Consider the following 19241-nt stretch of genomic DNA (forward strand, 5'->3'; position numbering starts at 1 on the left):
TTTTAGTTCGTATAGTTGGCCACTGCACTGTAATGAGAAATTTATTGTATGTGAGTCATATGAGTGAGAGCCCACTATAAATTGTATTAGGTTACTCCACCTCGTGTATCATTAAGATACACGAGTCATATGAGTAACAATGTCATATCATATAACATATAAAATATCCTGTAGATTGCACCAAATTACTCCACCTCGGCACCACTAAGGCACATGAGTCATATGAGCAATCTATACTGGTGAAACTCTTAAGCTTGTACCTATTCACTCTACCTCTTGACATGCCAATTGTACCATTTACTCTCACTTACATACAATGGGCTTACTAAAAATCATATGCTATTTTGCATGTAATCTAATCACATATTCAATTCGAATAAAATCTCGTAAACACTATATTAGGCAGTTCCTACCCAAAACAATCATACATTATAAAATAAAATAATTTGATAAAATTTATATTCAATTACTACTTTAAAAAAACTTTTTAAATAAAAACAATCGAGGTTGACTCGTCGCAAGTCTTCCTCATATTATTTCGTTAAAAAGTTAGTTGCACTCACATGTTGCCTCACTACGCTTTAATGTCATTCTCGATGTACTCTCGAACTTAATCTTTTTCCTTTAGTTCGTTTTGTATTTGTTTTTTATCGCGGTCTACACAACGATCATTCTCTGACATATACAATTTCGAATACGAATTAGTATTTTAATTAATATAATAAGCTCGAGAGGGCAGAAAGTAACAGCAAACTCAACTTGAGCACTTAGAAAGCCTTAGCAATTATAGTTCTATTCTCACATCTTAACATCCAAATGCCATTCTAGTAATATAACGAAAATTGCTAGAAAGAGATGATACACGTAAATTGGTAATGAGTAGAGCATATAACTATCTTATTGTGACAAATACCAACTGCAAGGCTATAAATTGCTTTGTCAGATTCGAAATCCAATACACTTATTCTCCACGAAATCAATAGTCACAAGCCATCATCTCTCTTCACTTTTCGTGGGTTACAAGTGTACAACACCCATGTCTAATGCATATAAGAATATAGGTATGGGAATATAACCCTTTATGAAATCCCTTATGGCTGAATCACTAAATAAGTCCCTCCAATAATTTTTTTTATTCAACTTTCTTGCTTAATTATAATTCTACAACACCCTAGCATCTTAATTCAACTTTATTTCATTAAATTCTAATCTCCCATTCGTCAACCATAATCACCACTTCAATAATGTAAACCATGAAACAATGAAATAATTATACCAACTTGTAAAGAATTTAATGGGGATTATTTTCTCATTTCACACTTTAGTCCAAAATCCTAATAAATTGGACCAAAATTGAAGAAAAAGCAAACTTACCCTTTGGCTATGGTGTTTCGACAGCCTGCTGGAGAAGAAGAAGAATTTCAAGAATATTCTATCTAAATATCTCCTAATTCAACCATTAAAAACTAATTAAAAATAATTTTTTTTATTCATTTTAGTTCAAAAGTCAAAATTTCCCTTAACGAATCATTATTTTTACCTCCATGCCACTCTTTTATTTCTATTTTAATATTATTAAATAACTATAAAAATCTCATCTCTCAAATTTTCTTTTAGCTTCCAATTTTTCAAAATTTCAAATTAGCAATTAAATTACACTATCCTACTTTATAGTACAATTCTCACCAAATTCCACCAATCCAACTTAAATTTCACTAATTAAAAATATTCATATAATATTTCTAACCCAAATCTACCTTCATTCAAATTTTCATAAACTTCCAATTCGATCTGGTTACCTGAATATCCTTCCAATCTTGGTCCTTTAAGAAACTTTTATACAAACTCCATATAAAAATTATAAAACCCACTAAAAATAATTATCTTGATATGAACTACTTATTTAAAAACCCAAAATATAACTTTTAAAATTTTATATTTTTAGTCCCTAAACTTTTATAACTTTATACTTTAGTTCCAAACTTTCAAATTTTTACATTTCAATCACTAGTCCAAAATTTGGGATATTACAATTCTCCCCCTTTTGAAAATTTGTCCTCAAAATTTTCAGTTATCGTTTGCTCCAAACAAGTGAGGAAATTGTTTTCACATATCTTATTCGCGTTCCCAAGTACCTTCCTCTACTTTATGATTGCGCCAAAGGACCTTAACTAGTGAAATTGTCTTATTCCTTAGTTCTTTGACTTCATGAGCCAAAATATTCATTGGTTCCTCTTCATATGTTAAATCTGGTTGAATTTCAATTTTGTCTAGTATGATGTCGTGTGAAGGGTCCGATCGATACCTCCGAAGCATTGAAACATGAAAAACATTATAAATTTTGTCTATTTCCGGAGGCAAAGCCAACCGATAAGCTACTGGACCCACTCTTTTTACAATCTCGTATGGTCCAATAAATCTTGGACTTAATTTTCCTTTTTGCCAAAGCGTAGAATCTTCTTCCAAGGCGACACCTTAAGAAATACTTTATCTCTCATTTGATATTCAATTTCCTTTCTCTTCAAATCTACATAGTACTTTTGTCGGTCTGCATCTATCTTGAGATTATCTTGAATAATCTTCACTCCCTCTTCTACTTCTTTGATCAAATCCGGGTCAATTATGTCTCTGTCCTTCAACTAAAACCAGTTCAATGGTGTTCTACACTTACTTCAATGTAAAGCTTCATAAGGCGCCATCTTGATACTTGATTGATGGCTATTGTTGTAAGCAAATTCTGCTAAAGGAAAATATGTCTCTCATGATCCTTTAAACTCAATTACACACGCCCTTAGTATATCTTCCAGAACCTGGATAATCCGCTTAAACTATCCATCTGTATGTGGATGAAAGGTTGTGTTGAAATTCAATAGAGCACCCAAGGCTTCATGCAAAGAGTTCCAAAACCTCGAAAACCTTGGATCTCTACCTGATACAATCGAAACTGACACTCCATGTAATCTAACAATCTATATGATGTATAACTCTGCATACTTGTCCATTGAGTAGTCAGACCAAACAGGGATGAAATGTGTTGTCTTGATCAATCTATCAACTATCACCCAAATTGAGTCTTTTTTACTTGGTGCCAACTGTAATGAAATCCATCGTAACTCTTTCCCATTTCCACTAGGGAATAGAGATCGATTGTAGCAATCCCGATGGCACCTGATGCTCAACTTTTACATGTTGACATGTTAAGCACTTTGCCATGAACTCTGTAATAGCTTTTTTCATATCAGGCCACTTAAGATCATGCGTCGAGTAATTACCTTCCATTTTGGTTCGAAAGTCAAATTTACCCTTAATGAATCCTTATTTTCACCTCCATGCCACTCATTTATTTATCTTTTAATATTATTAAATTACTATAAAAATATCCTCTCTCAAATTTTCTTTTTGACCCTACAATTTTCCAAAATTTTAATTTAGTCACTAAATTGCACTATCCTACTTTATAGCGCAATTCTCACCAAATACGAACAATCCAAATTAAATTCCACTAATTAAAAATATCCATATAATTTTCTAACCCAAATCTACCCTTCCTTCAAATTTTGATAAACTTGGTCGTTTAATAAACTTTTATACAAACTCCATATCGAAAATATAAAACTCACTAAAATAATTATCGTGAGCTGAACTACTCATTTACAAACCCAAAATATAATTTTTAAAAATTTACATTTTTAGTCTATGAATTTTTACAACTTTATACTTTAGTCCCAAACTTTCAAATTTTTACATTCCATTCATTAGTCCAAAATTTGGGATATTACTGCTAGTGTTTCAAATAGCGAACAAAAACACAACAATCATCGTAAAATCACGAAACACATAGAGACTTCTCTAGAGACAAAGAGTAATTAAAACGCCATTGAGTAACGAATGACCAGAATAGAGTCGTTTAATATACTAACAATAGTAACATACTAATAAACTCTTGCATAACATTATAGGTAAAAGAACGAGCGAGATAGCAGTTAGTGAGAGTATGACCTCACTTTAGTGTGTCTAACTATGCTAGAGAAGATGTCAGGCTACCTTAGTTGCCCTAGTAGGGCATTGTCAGCATTATGCGGCCTTAGGGCCCTCATATATGCATGTGTAGTTGCATCAGTCTAATACAACAAAGATCCATAAATCTTAGCTTGACGACTATGTGAGATCGAGTCAATGCTTCAGTTGAACGGAAATTGTATTGATGCTATGTGACATCAGGTTCCCTCCCATGATCTACCTGTTTGCTATGTAAGACCAAAAGATCATTCAGCAGCTTAGCGATAATTTTACCAATGTTATGTGACGTTGGTTCCTTTAGTTAACTAATGTCTGATGACTATGTGAGATCAGATCACATACTAGTAAGTGTGACATTAAGATAATGCACAACTGAGTAAGTGTTGCATTCAGATAATGCACATCAATGTTAGTGTCGCATTTAGAGAATGCACAATAGTTACATTTCGTGTGGGTAGAGACCCAATAGAGATGTACTTATGGCGAGGCCCTTAGCAGATGATTAAGGGGAGTACGAGACCCTACTTCAGTGATAAAATAGTTAAACCTTAAGTAGGTAGCACTTGATTAAGATCATGCATGTACATACTGCTTAGTACCTTGTCTTTAGCATGTTTATGTTTGTGAGACTCATAATGTTGCTTTAGATTATCAAGTATACTATTGAGCTTTATAAGCTCAACGTTTGGATGTTTCTGTTCGTAAGTTTTTAGCTTGGAACATTCGTCGCAATAAGACTTCCAGCATCTCCGTCAGAGTACTATATTGTAGCTTTAGTAAGCATATGTATTCATAGAACCTTACTCGTGTATTTGGTTTATCAAACTCCGAGTTTGTATTATTTTGGTTTAAAACAATGTGTTACAGAGCTTCGATTTATAAAAGTGTTTTAAAGCTCATATTTATGTCTATTATGATACCATTTAGTACGTTTGAAATGAAAATGAACACTTTAAAAAAACAGAGGTTGCCTCATCAACCTAATGTAACAATTTAGGCCCAATCAGATTTAGGGTGTTACCACTAAACAGAGAAAAACTTATGATCCTATAGATTTGATATTTTTCAAAATACTATATTTGATTGATTTCCCATGGGTTACTGTGTCTGAGTGCGTTGATACAAAATGCATTGTTCAGTATTGTTTGAAGATAGTTACAAAAGTTAATACATAAAATTATGTTTCAAACAATACATATAATTAAAATAAGACTTAATGATATTTTCAATTCTCAAACCTAAAACAAGATTATTTTATTTTTTAATTTTTTTTGTCGTTAATATTTTTGAACTTCTAGTTTTTTTTCATTCAGATTGAATCAAATGATAAAATAAAGGGGAAATTATGCATTTAATACCTAAATCATTAGTTTTGATCCGTTTTAGTACCTAAACTTTCATTTTTTTTAAAACAATACATAACGTTTAATTTTTGTTTCTTTTTAATATCTCACCAGTAAAAATTTAACGGGTGATTTGCACGTGACACCTTTCTTATGGGTCACTCAACTATCTTCTTACTCCTATTTTGGTCACTAAAGTTTATTTTTTTAATTTAATTACTTAACTTTCAAATTACTCCTAATTTAATAACTCTAACTTTTAATTTTTTTAATTATATATTATTAAAATAATAATAAAAATGTCATGTCATAAAAATTATTATTAAAATAAATTAGAGTGATTAAAATAGGAGTAATTTGAAAGTTGAGTATTTAATTTGAGAATTTTTAAACTTTAATACCAAAATAGGAGTGAGAATATAGTTGAATAATGAATGATGTAATTTACTAATGAAAATGTATAGTGCAGTTAAGTTTTTTAACGGTTATGTATTAAAATGAAATAAAAACTAAATATTATATATGTTTTGAAAAAATTGAAAATTTAGACACTAAACTAATAATTTACCCTAAAATAAATTGTACTATCAAACAGACATTATTTAGTAAAAAAAAGTTATTTAAAGATCATTTCAAAAGTTCAAAATATCACACCGTTGAAGTGCAAAAATTGAAGAGAAGAAAAAGAAGAGAGAGAGCGTGCCCCCAAATTGGGAGCCCATAACCTACCTGTAGAAGCCATATAATCTGGACCCAGAAGAAATGTGAATTTACTATTATACCCTTCAAAGATTCAGGAAAGAAATTGAACCCACTGATATATATTGGATAATTAGGGGCATTTTGCAACGTTCGTTTTTCCCGCCAAGCTGACAGCAGCCAATTAAAAAATAAATAAAAACATTCTTTTAATGCTTAATATAAGTGCTCCGCTCGTGTAATAATATATTTTACTCTCATTTTCTCTTTTGAGCTCTTCTCGCTTTTCCTTTTCATCGGTTCGACTTCGGTTCTCTCCGGTCACTCTCTGGTAATTGAAGATCTTTCACTGTATGTTAAGTTCCTTGTTCAACATTTCGTGCTTTTTACTCATTGGAATGATATTACTCTGCGTTCAACGATCTAGAAATCTTAGGGTTTTTTTGTGTGTGGTTGGATGTAACTGAAGCTTTAGTTCATAGGCCTAACATCTTAGAATTTGATTATTTTGTTTTCATGTTCATGTTCTTTTTTTTGTTGTTGGTGTAAGTACTTTTAGGGCTTAAAAATGGAGGCCGAGAAAGGAAAGGAAAATGACGCTTCTGCTGAATCACCGACTTCAGTTCTCGAAGACGAGGTTTGTTTGGTTGTACTTTATCTCTTTATTTGTTTCCCTTAAGATTTGTTTCCTTGTGGTTTTAAAGGTTTTGGTGTCTTTTTAACTGCTTATGTTTAGTCTTTGATAAATTGATTGAAGATAGAACCTAAACCTTTATGTTTGTAAACTTCGAAGGCTGAGCGGGGAAAGGAGATGAAGGCAGAAAATTTCAATCCTGATATCGTCTTAGCTTTTAAAAGGAAACTTTTAGGTCTTTTGTAGCTTCTTGAGGATTGAAAAAATGTTTATTTTCTGTTCTTTTATATAAGGAGAAGTGCGAAGAAGAAATCATAAAGTTGGAGGAGGAGCCAACGTTGGTAGATGCCAAAAATGGAGATGCATCTCTTTTATCAGAGGCTATGATCAAGGAGGAAGAGAAACTAATGGAAGATCGGTTGAAAGAGGATATAAAACAAGAGGAGCCTGAAGAGTCGGTGCATTTGAATGATACCCAGTTTACTAGATTGGATGAGCTTTTGACCCAAACTCAGATGTACTCAGAGTTTTTGCTTGAAAAGATGGAGGACATCACATTTGTACTTCCCTATCACCTTTCTTTCACATACATTTTTATAATTTGAATTGGTTTGGTGTTCTTCTGATTATCTGTTATAATATTGGTAGAATGTACCTAAGGCTGAAGCTGCTGTGGCAAAGAGAGGTCGAGGTTCAAAAAGAAGAGCTGCTAACCAGTACAACAATGTATGATTTCTGCTTTATTTACCCTGACAACATTGAATGCTTACAATACATGTGCTGTAATGCAGCATCATTTGTACATGATTAGTTGTTTCTATTTCTTACTTGGTAGGTCCTTTATCTGTTGCATTTTGTCTTGATATTCACTATTCTTAACTTATGCTTCTGTTATTGCTTATCAATGCCCAGTCAACTTGTAAATTGTTCAGTGCTCCAGTTCCCTGTTAACAATCTGGTTTATCTCAATAGTTATTGCATGATAATAGCTTTTTTGGAGAACAATGCTAGTTTGCAGGTTGTATGTTTCTGATCCATTGGTAGCCTTGAGATCCTTGTAATTTAATTTGAAGACTGGGGTTGTATTAAGCCGCTACTTTTCTGTGATTTCATTCTTCCAGAAGAAGATCAAGAGGGCAGTTGCAGCTATGCTTACTAGATCTAAAGAGGGAGAGAGTGTGAACACTGAAGATGAAAACCTGACTGAAGAGGAAAAAATTGAGAAAGAGCAGAGAGAACTTGTACCCTTGTTGACTGGTGGAAAATTGAAGTCTTATCAACTTAAAGGTGTGAAGTGGTTGATCTCCTTATGGCAGAATGGGCTGAATGGGATCCTTGCTGATCAGATGGGTCTTGGAAAGACAATTCAAACTATTGCTTTTCTTGCACATTTGAATGGAAATGGGATGAACGGGCCCTATATGATTATTGCTCCTCTGTCAACTCTTTCTAATTGGATAAACGAGATTACTAGGTAAAATGATTTGTTAGGTTTTATGTAAAAACATATAATCAAATTTCATCTTTTAATTGTTCTTTTCCCTCTTTTTTTAAGCAGGTTTACACCCTCTATTGATGCAATCATTTATCATGGAACAAAGCAAGAAAGGGATGAGATTCGTAGGAAGCACATGCCTAAAGGAATTGGCCCCAACTTTCCAATTGTTGTTACTTCTTATGAGATGGCTATGAGTGATGCAAAGAAATGTTTGAGGCATTATGACTGGAAATATGTTGTGGTTGATGAGGTTAGTATTTTATTCCGGACTGTCTATAGCTTGGCTAAGTCTTCTGGTTGTACTCCTAAATATGTGAAAACTTGTCGATGGGAAAATGGTCCATTCTTACTGTTATTCTCTCTTATAGGGGCACAGATTGAAAAACTTCAAGTGCAAATTAGTGAAAGAATTGAAACACTTGCGTGTTGCCAATAAGCTCCTCTTAACTGGTACACCTCTGCAGAACAACTTGGCAGAGCTATGGTCGTTGTTGAATTTCATTTTGCCTGATATTTTTCAATCTCATGAAGAATTTGAGTCATGGTATGTTGCTTAATATTTTCTTGGTCAACTCTCAAGTTAAAAGTATGGTACTAAACCATGTTTGAACTCTTCATCCCAACTCCAAGGATCCTCCTAATGAAAGAAAAATCTAAAAAAAATTTAATCATACCTGTGTCCGATACATATCAATATCCGATACTTGTGCCTCTATCCTAGTAACATTAGGTATGAAATAAGTAACTAGATTGCTTACTATTTATGCTGTCATGGTTCCACATCTAGTAATTATTCCTTGTAAAATTCATCATGTTCTGTTTTTCTGTAGTTACTCAGCTTACTATATTGATTGAGAGCATATCTTGAATATCTTGGTCCTCTTCTCTAATACTTTTGAATACTTGGAAAACGTAGGAAATGCTTTGTTGGCCTTTTAGGTCATTAAAATTTGCTGGAAAGCATTCAGGGTTTCTATTTTTTTATTTGAGTTATTAATATAATTGCTTTTTCCTCTTCCTGGGTGAGATTTGCTGCATTGGCTTACTGCTATCTCATTTATGACATGATTTAAATATTTAGGTTTGATTTTTCGGGGAGAAGTAATGGTGATATGTCACAGGAAGAAATGGAAGAGAAAAGAAGAGCTCAAGTACGCACCTTTCTGACTGTTTTCCTACCCTCACCTCTGAAACTACAATTTATAAATTAATTCTGATTTTAACTTTTTCCAACCTGCAGGTGGTAGCTAAACTCCATGCTATATTGCGCCCCTTTCTTCTTCGAAGAATGAAGGCTGATGTGGAGCATATGCTCCCTCGTAAAAAGGAGATCATACTATATGCTACATTGACCGAGTACCAAAGGAATTTCCAAGATCATTTGCTTAATCAAACTTTGGAATCATATCTAAAAGAGAAGGTTGACACAGGTATTAGATCTGTTGAGTTTGGTTTTAGAAGCATCACTATTATCATTTCAATTTGAGTAAAACACGATAAGGGCAGAAGAACTAGAGATTGACTATACCGCATTATGTTCGAAATCTTAATTTTAAGCATTCTGTATTCTGCCACGATTTGTATGATAGTTTACCTTTGCAATACTGCAGGGCGTGGTATGAAAGGGAAGCTTAACAATTTGATGATTCAGCTTCGGAAGAATTGCAACCATCCAGATCTCCTAGAAGCCGCCTTCGATGGATCATGTACCCCTCTTGTGTTCCCCCCCCCCCCCCCCGAAAAACTGAAAGAATTCTCGGCAACTTCACTTACTCTTTTCTCTTGTTTGTGAAGATTTTTATCCACCCGTAGAGCAGATCGTGGAGCAGTGTGGGAAGTTTAAATTGCTCGACCGGTTGTTGACCCAGTTATTTGAGCGTAAACACAAAGTACGTTATGAGCGTTTAGTTTGTATGTTCTCATTGTTTTATATATATTTAAAGCTGCCTACTCATTTTCCCAGCCTTTTGTCAACAGGTTCTCATCTTTAGTCAGTGGACTAAGGTTCTGGATATAATGGATTACTATTTTAGTGAAAAGGGGTTTAATGTTTGTAGGATTGATGGTGCCGTGAAATTAGAAGAAAGGAGAAGACAGGTATGTGCAACGATGAAATACTGTATATTTATTATGATTTGTTTTGTAGTTCTCTCAAATTACCTTAAAGTTGAAACCACATTATGCACAGAAATGGGTTGATGTGTGTATTTTGGTCTTCATTAGAACAAATTCGCCAAATTCTGTCTTCTTTAATTATGTTCTCCAGTTTCAGATATCTCATTAATTGTAATTACTAACTGGCTACATTGTATTGCCGTCTTTTTGGTCCTGAAAATAGATCCAAGAGTTCAATGATGTGAACAGCAATTATAGGATATTTATTCTCAGCACAAGGGCAGGTGGCCTGGGTATCAACCTGACTGCAGCTGATACTTGCATACTCTACGATAGTGACTGGGTATCCGGTTCTATTCCTCATGCTTATTTGTTCTTCGGTTCCTGAATTGTTAATGGAGTTAAAACCTTATTATGTTACCTGTCTATCACAGAACCCTCAAATGGATCTGCAAGCCATGGATAGATGTCATCGCATTGGACAAACCAAACCTGTTCATGTTTATAGACTTGCAACAGCACAATCCGTTGAGGTATTCACCGTTCCCTTTTCCAATATTTGGGCCTTTTTTAAGTTCCCTACTGGCAGTGAGATTAAGAAGAAACTGAAAGATGTGTTTTTTAACAGTGTCGCATTTTGAAAAGAGCTTATAGTTAGTTGAAGCTAGAACATGTGGTGATTGGAAAAGGGCAGTTCCACCAAGAACGGAAACCTAGTAATGATGTCATTGAGGTTTGTTTTATCATGCATTTCATTTCTCAAACCATATGCTCTGGGATCTTTTACCAATCCATTTTCCTTGTGAATTGTAAAGATTATCATGTGAGGCTGTAGACTGACTTTCAGACTGAAAAATTTCAGGAGGATGATCTACTGGCACTTCTCCGGGATGAAGAAACTGCCGAGGACAAGATGATTCAGACAGATATCAGCGATGAGGATCTGGAAAGGATTCTTGATCGCAGTGACCTTATTGTTGATTCTGGCAATGGAGAGGAGGCCAAGGCAGTTCCCCTCAAAGGTCCTGGTTGGGAGGTTGTACTGCCGACTGGTACCGGAGGCATGCTTTCAACCCTCAACAGTTAAAATGATTCTTCATTTTGTTGATGCGGAGTCTACGTCTTTTGATTTTTGTGGTTGAGCTTGAGGTATAGCTCTAAAAAGTAAAGCTCCCTTTTCCATTGAACCGTGGATTATTTGGAATATTAGGGAGCCGATTTTGTAAATCCCTGCGGTATAACTACAAACGTTCGATTATTGATTATTAATCAGCTGTTTAACAACTTAAAGCTTAGTTTAAGCTAGTGATATTTTTGCGGTTAATTCGATGTTGGTTTCTGAATCGATAATTTTCAGCTGTATCTTGTTTAAAAGTTTTGAAGATTGAATCTATAATATGAAAAATAAAGTGATAAACAGTATTTATGAAAAACCGTTTGTCACGAATTTCTTGCAATTTCAATAATAACAGTAGAGAAACAGAGAAAGGAGGATAAAGTAGAAAAGAAAAGTTTCGGTAAGGAACATGGAACCTAGAGAAGAAAGTAGTCGCAGCCAAATGTTTAACAAATATTATATCCCTTAAGTCACTGTTTTGTTTATATACTACCCAAGACTAGAATCTCTACCCGTCTACCAACAGAACCTTGTCCTCAAGATTCCAAGAAGAGTAACAAATACGACACTCCTCCATGTTTACCGTGCCGTCGAACCTTAGTGAAACAGTCAAAGAAGAGGTCACCTAAGAGACAAGATGGTTAAAATTGGTGAAAGACACCCATTCGATGTCAAGAAACTGCCTGCAAATGTCATAGGTGGCCTCATTGTCAAGAAGAACAATTATATTGGTGTGCTCCAAAAAAGAGTGAGTTGAGAGAACACTGCTGTAGGACTTAACACTAGAAGTAGAGACTTGAGGAGAAGAGTAGACCGTGAAACCCAACTCGAATTTCTGGTCAAAATCACTATACAGAAGCTCCAAAAGAAGTGAACCAAGACCAAATCCAGTGCCTCTTCCAACATCATTGAAAACAAGAAACCTTGAAGATCAGTACGGTTATCAACTAGCTTTCTGATGCAATCCAAGCACAAGTCAATGATCTCCTTTCTAGTAGCTTTACCCAATGAACAAGAGTCCGTGAGTGTCGTTTATCATCAACCATGAACTTTTGTCGAGTCAAACTGTGAAATGAATTATGTACCAACTTGACGGTCGATTCCATAAGAGATAATTGTATAATCTATTGATTAATTAATTTAAATCGAATATTATACATGTTTGTTATTAGGCAATCCTCTAAATCCAATTTATTCTTTTAACAATATCAAAATTCAAACTACTTTCGACTTATTTAAAGAACTTAATATATCATCTCACTAAATTACATAATTATTGATAAAATTCATGTTTTTTATATAAAAATATTATAATTTTTTACAACTATATAGAATACATTTTGTTAGATTTCGATACTAAGAATATAAGAAAAATATTAGGTGTAAGGGAAAATCATTCTGACAAATTTTAATGAAAAGTTATTCTTATATCTAAACTTCTTATTTTCTAAAATCCCTTATCTAACTGATTTCACTGTGAGCTATAACAATTGGTACTAAAATCACTCTAGAAAATTTTAATGATTTTTTTCTTTTATCTAAACATCTTATCTTCTAAAATCTCTTAAAAATTCTAATTGATTTTGTAACACCTCTTTCCCGTATCCAACCCGTACACGAGTCAGAGATGTCACAAAATATTATGAGATAAACTAAATTTGAAAACTGGTAAAATTTTGTTTCTTTCAAAAATTTACAATTCTTAACTTTTTTTGTCAAATAATTTTTCATATAAAATCAAAATATAATAATATTCTGACCTCTATTTGAAATCCGATTTTAGTTATCAACTAGACAATTCTATTCTTTTTCATATCATAAATAAAACTATCTAAAACCCATTTGATTTAAAATCCAATTACTTAATATTTAATAGTATACATACTTATAATTTGCAGACATTTCTTACTCGTATACATGCCAGCTATAAACTTTTGAACACGATAGGATGTCATCATTGTTACCTGAAAATATTCCTCGGTGATTGATGTCAAACTCAGCTCCTTACTCCTCTTGCATTCTTTTACCTACGTATGAAAATCATCACAAGCTAAATATACACTTAGTGAGGCAATCATAAAAATATTCAAAGCAATGCAACACATAAATGAAATGAGTAACAATATTTAATGCATTATGATCACTTTACCTGCATTCCAACCATATTACCATATATCAACATGATAAAAACCAGATATAAAATTTCTTACCAATATACTTGTCATTTATTCCATAAGCTCGTAAGCTTATTCACCTATCTATCATTTATTAACCAATAAACCATAGCCAAAAATATAAACCCATGAGGACCCCGGTATTCGAGCCAAATATAAGCATCGTAGTGTTGATTCATATATGACACATAAGGTCGTGCACACCATCTACACTAGGTTTACACTCTATTATTGATCCAAATGTGACACATACGGTTGTGTCCACCACTTGCACTAAGTGTCCTTGCACACTATAGCGCTGAAACCTACAGCTGTTGGACTTTATAGCACGCCATCAATACCACTGACCCTCAATGACATACTTGGCCATATAGTCTATATTTATTTAATACATCCATGACGAAGTATATTAATATAATTTCACATTGGACAATTCATACCCGAAATAATATATATATATATATATATAATAATAATAATAATAATAATAATAATAAATATCATAAATAATAACCAGTAATCAATGCATTTTTTACTCAATTTTTGACATATTTAGAATACGTCAAATATATGATAAATGACATAAATATTGTGCCAACGTAGATAAGGTAGACTTATAACAAGTCTTACTTTATAATGTATAAAACATCTATGTATAATGTTATGCATGCCTTGCACTTACTTTGAAATTATAAACAAGTCAATATAAGTCTCACTAAGCTTCAACTTAATCCTTCGCTTTCAATTTGGTTCAATCCCAATTTTTATTACAATTTCATATTCTGGTAGTTTGCACTAGCTTCAAAAAAATATTATTCTATATTAATATACACACTTAAAAATTATTCCGTTTAAACCAATGTAAACTAGACTCAAATAATAATCCAACCATAAAAGGAACTCCTTCTAGTTCCATTTGTACAATTTATAGTGAATTTTCAAAGTTGACTTATAGAATTGGTTTTGATCATAATCTGATGCCCTGTTTTCTGATCTATCATCGATTAGAATTCAAATATTTTTTTGTATATGTAACACCCCAACTCGTACCTGACCCGAATATGAGTCCGAGATGTCACATTGACTTTTAAAAACAAAATTCTTAACAAAATACAGAACCTTTGGACTTATATTAAGAAAATACAATTAAATTATGCTTCATTATAAAAATTTAAGGGAACAACGTATCTATAAACAGTACTATACGGTATGAACCATACTATACGGTATGAACATTACCGTGAACAGTACCATGAACATTGCTACAGTGCATCGATACATTGCTACAGTGCACCGATGCACTAAATTTTGAAGTAAAATTGTGCATCGATACACTACAGTGATCATACTATACATTTACATTTACAAGAATACGTTTAAAACATTACAAAACTCTATCATATGATTTTACAAACCGATTAGAACATATAGGATTTAAACCTTTATTTACATGCTAACCTTTATCTTTATTACAAAAATACTATAATACATTTTTTTTCCTGATCTGATCTTTGGAAAGGAGGAATTGACCTGTCTTGCATAACTCTTATCAATCTCCTCTTCTCAGAACCACGCGTGAACAATCACACAAACTCTATCATATGATTTTACAAACCGATTAGAACATATAGGATTTAAACCTTTATTTACATGCTAACCTTTATCTTTATTACAAAATACATACTATACATTTTTTTTCCTGATCTGATCTTTGGAAAGGAGGAATTGACCTGTCTTGCATAACTCTTATCAATCTTCCTCTTCTCAGAACCTACGCGTGAAACAATCACACGCTAAGTCGTTGACTTAGTGAGGCATGAAAACATATGATATTACTCTACTCATATCAATGCATAAACAATTAAAACTATTATATCATATAAAAGCATATCTCCTATTGTATAACCAATGCACACATATACATATATCATTAACACACTTATCAGTACTCATATTACTATTACTAATTCCTTTTTATCATGTAATCATATATTGTACCTTTTTATACTCACCATCGTGCATCCATGTCATTTCATAACAGAGCACACATAGTATCATATCAAATTATTTATTTACTCTCTTTAAAGACCATGTATTAGCCCATGTATAATTTTGAGAACTTAAGGTATGTGAGTACATTGAGGTTGTGCACAATTATGCTGTCACCATAGCTCGTATAAATGTCACGAAGGACCAGTCCATAGATTCCGAAGAACCTAGGTAATCAGTCCATATGTTCCGAAGAACATAGGTAAACAGTCCATATGTCCCGAAGAACATAGGTAAACCCTCGACCCTTGGAATGCCAACTATACCCCTAGCTCTCATATTGCATAACATGGGCATTATCATTTATAATAGTTCACATTACTTATTCATATTCTTTCTCTTATAAACACATATCTTTTCTTTTTAGTCACGTATCACATGTACGTGTAATCATTGATCTCATAATCACATGTTCCTTCTATTATGTCACATACCACATGTATATGTAAACATATATCTAATATCATATAACACGTATCACAAATGCATGTATTCACATAGATCATTTCATATGGCTTTTATCATTTCTCATTTGTTCATGTAACCTTGCATATCATATCAAGTAACATACATCATATGTTGCATTTTCACGTAAGCATGTAAATCATGTAACATATAATAGCATACATCAATTTCTATGTACTAATGCACACATAGTAATCACATAACATTTTATAAGTTACTTCTTACCATAGTAACTCTATCATTGGCTCATTGCAAGTCAATGTTTGATCAATCACATAAGTACAATTTAAATTGCACTCACCTTAGCCTTGCTTTGATTCGATCCTAATTCTTTGATTGTTCCGAAACTTTTTTAGGTTCAATATCTATATAAACATAATTTTCGAAACGATTATCAAAAGCATAAACCTTATAACTTGGTATTAATAACTTAGGCTAATTTAATAAACCAAAATTTCATTTTTCCTTTAGGGGTGTATCGATGCACTATGGGTGCATCAGTACACAAAATAGCTTCGAAATATCCATGCATTGATGCACCCTTTAATGAATCGATGCACCCTTTAATGTATCGATGCACCCTTTAATGCATCGATGTACCTTCAAAAATTATCTTAGAGCATCGGTACACACTCATAGTGTATCGATGCACCTGCCCATAATAGACTATTTCATCTGAAAATCATCAACACTTCACCCAAATTTTATTGTATAAAATCCTTATTATGCTACTAAATTCATCTATAACAACTTTAACAAATTTCTATCAGTCAAACTCCTTATAATCTTCCATATTTCATCCAAATTCTTAAGGCTAAGAATCATACCAAATTTTCCATGTTATCCAAACTTTAATTTAACACTTATAACTTCTTATTCACATTTATGACAAGTCAAATTTAGTTTCAAATTCAACTTATCAACTCTTTTCCAAGAATTCACTAAAAAACTCATTTTCTTTAATCTTTCATAACTTCTTCATCTTTTGATTTTAAGATAATTTAAGCTTTCCTTAAGCTTAGTTATAATCTAACAATCAAAACTCACTCTTAAAATTAACAAATAATCAACAAAATAGAAAACTCACCTTTGCTCTAGCTTGGACACGTTGGAGAAAAGAAGAAGATGAAGAATGAAGAGTGAAAAGATTTATGGAGAAATCTCTCAACCTTATTCCCATATATATCATTATTTTATTCATTTCTAAGTCAAATGACCATTTTTCCCTTTAATTCCTTTAATAATTACTAACAACTTTTAGGAAATCTCCACATAAATCATTGAACTATTCAACTATTGTACTTTTATCACCAAATTCTGAAATTTTACAATTTAGTCACTAACCCGGTATTGAGTATGTTACCATCCTTTTAAGAAAATTCGTCCTCGAATTTTCATTGCACACATTGATAAGAACATATCTCCTAATGTTCTCATGTTGCTTCACTTACTTAATCTTTCTTGTCATCATCAGAAAACTTACTTTTCATTCCTTTAGCTTTTCAATTACCTTTTTCCTTTATACATTCATCTACTGTCGCTTATCATATAAACAGTAACCAGTAACCTCATCCATTTATTTATTTTCTCTCCTGCGATTCTGCATTTTCCTTTGATCTTTATAAAATTCATACAATATTACTCATCAAGTAGATAATAACATCCATTCTCATCACTTCATATAATAAATCAATCTATTTCTTCATTAATCTTTAATTTCCGTATCACAATACCAAACTTTTATTTCATCATCATTTGACCAAAACACGACTTTAAATCTTCTTCAATTGTGATTAAACATATACTTTATGGACTCAAACAATCTTTTCACATCACCTTGCACACTTTTCGTATTTCTATATCGAATTTATCATTTACACTTCCATATAACCTCTATCATACTTAACCCTTTAATTTTATTTTTCATTTAATTTCCTTTTCCCTTTACTCATCCACAAATCAAAATCTCCTTGTAATATATATCATATATTTTCTTCAGGCTCTCATACTCTTTTCATATCACTTATACTTATCCCTGATTACTGATCTTCATCGCATTTTCATAACTTTGATAATCCACTTTATTTATATAGAACCTCTTCCTTTACCATCTCTTGTACTTGTATTTTTATTCCTCAAAGCTCCCTTTAAAAACTGGAAATACTCTTCTCATTGTCTTAATCATATATATATAAGATCCAAAAACATAACCATATTCAAATCCATATCATACTTGATTAACTCACTTTATCTTTTCTTCCAATCTTGTAACTCTATCACCTTTACTCTTACGGCTAGTCATTAACAACTGTTCAATCTAGGGCAAAAGCCCTAATTAACCAATCATATACATCCGACCTTTCATCATTTCTTAATCCTTGTCTGTACTTTAATACACATGATCTTTTCATATTACTTTATACCTATATTTTAATCCTTACTTTCCCTTAAACATAAGAATCATTATTTCCTTCACTATATCATATTCATATGATCAACACATTTTTAATCACGTAATATTGTTAGCTAACGCTAACTCTTTATTCTAGAATACAAACCCTTATTATATCCACACTCTTGCTTATACACAGTATTATCCCTTTGTTTTAAATTTATAACTCTAATTTCATTCATCTTATAAACGTATCACTGATGCACTTATTCTCGAACTATTCTACAAACAATAACCATGTCATTTAATCTTTTAACATTCTCAGGGTGACATTTGTCCATCGTATTCTCACTTGCCCAAGTAGTAACGAAATTACTCAATTTAATTTCTCCACTTTTGAAGAAATGAACACCTTATAGCATAACAAACATAACATTTCTGAAATTTACCCTTGAACTCGGGTGCTCTTAACCTTTTTAATTATTTCGATATATTCATTCAACATCATAAAATATTCTCTAATCTTATACAAGCATTCCTTGAAGTGTTCCCTCTTCTCCCTGTCTGGCCAGGGCAGGTGAATTGTTATTGCCTTCAGGTCTATCACCTTTCGCTTCACTTTGGAAGCTCTCATATATTCATGTGCTCATATCATTCTTCTATCATATATCACGTGTACATATGATCATCCAATTCATATCATATAACATATGTCATTTGTATATATTCACATAT

The 19241-nt window shown here is 32.5% G+C and overlaps 2 protein-coding genes across 2 annotated transcripts; one reads left to right on the forward strand and one right to left on the reverse strand.

The window, feature by feature from the left end:
* The first annotated feature begins 6325 nt into the window (after window positions 1-6325).
* On the forward strand, window positions 6326-11594 carry LOC120153075 (ATP-dependent DNA helicase DDM1-like). The gene is made up of 16 exons (XM_039165086.1): window positions 6326-6413; window positions 6613-6699; window positions 6990-7256; window positions 7345-7422; window positions 7818-8170; window positions 8255-8444; window positions 8563-8738; window positions 9276-9345; window positions 9435-9624; window positions 9805-9900; window positions 9989-10083; window positions 10172-10291; window positions 10533-10652; window positions 10744-10842; window positions 10938-11042; window positions 11172-11594. The coding sequence occupies exons 2-15, from the start codon at window positions 6631-6633 to the stop codon at window positions 10965-10967; spliced, it is 1953 nt and encodes a 650-aa protein (XP_039021017.1). The 5' UTR covers window positions 6326-6413; window positions 6613-6630; the 3' UTR covers window positions 10968-11042; window positions 11172-11594.
* A 457-nt stretch (window positions 11595-12051) lies between these two features.
* Window positions 12052-13590, reverse strand: LOC120153031 (tubulin alpha-2 chain-like). Its single transcript, XM_039165059.1, has 3 exons — window positions 13576-13590; window positions 13344-13453; window positions 12052-12349 (listed from the first exon to the last, which is right to left on the reverse strand). The coding sequence occupies exons 1-3, from the start codon at window positions 13588-13590 to the stop codon at window positions 12052-12054; spliced, it is 423 nt and encodes a 140-aa protein (XP_039020990.1).
* Window positions 13591-19241: the final 5651 nt, after the last annotated feature.

Source organism: Hibiscus syriacus, unplaced genomic scaffold (assembly GCF_006381635.1).
Source record: "Hibiscus syriacus cultivar Baekdansim isolate YM2019G1 unplaced genomic scaffold, ASM638163v2 tig00111098_pilon, whole genome shotgun sequence".
Classification (NCBI taxonomy): domain Eukaryota; kingdom Viridiplantae; phylum Streptophyta; class Magnoliopsida; order Malvales; family Malvaceae; genus Hibiscus; species Hibiscus syriacus.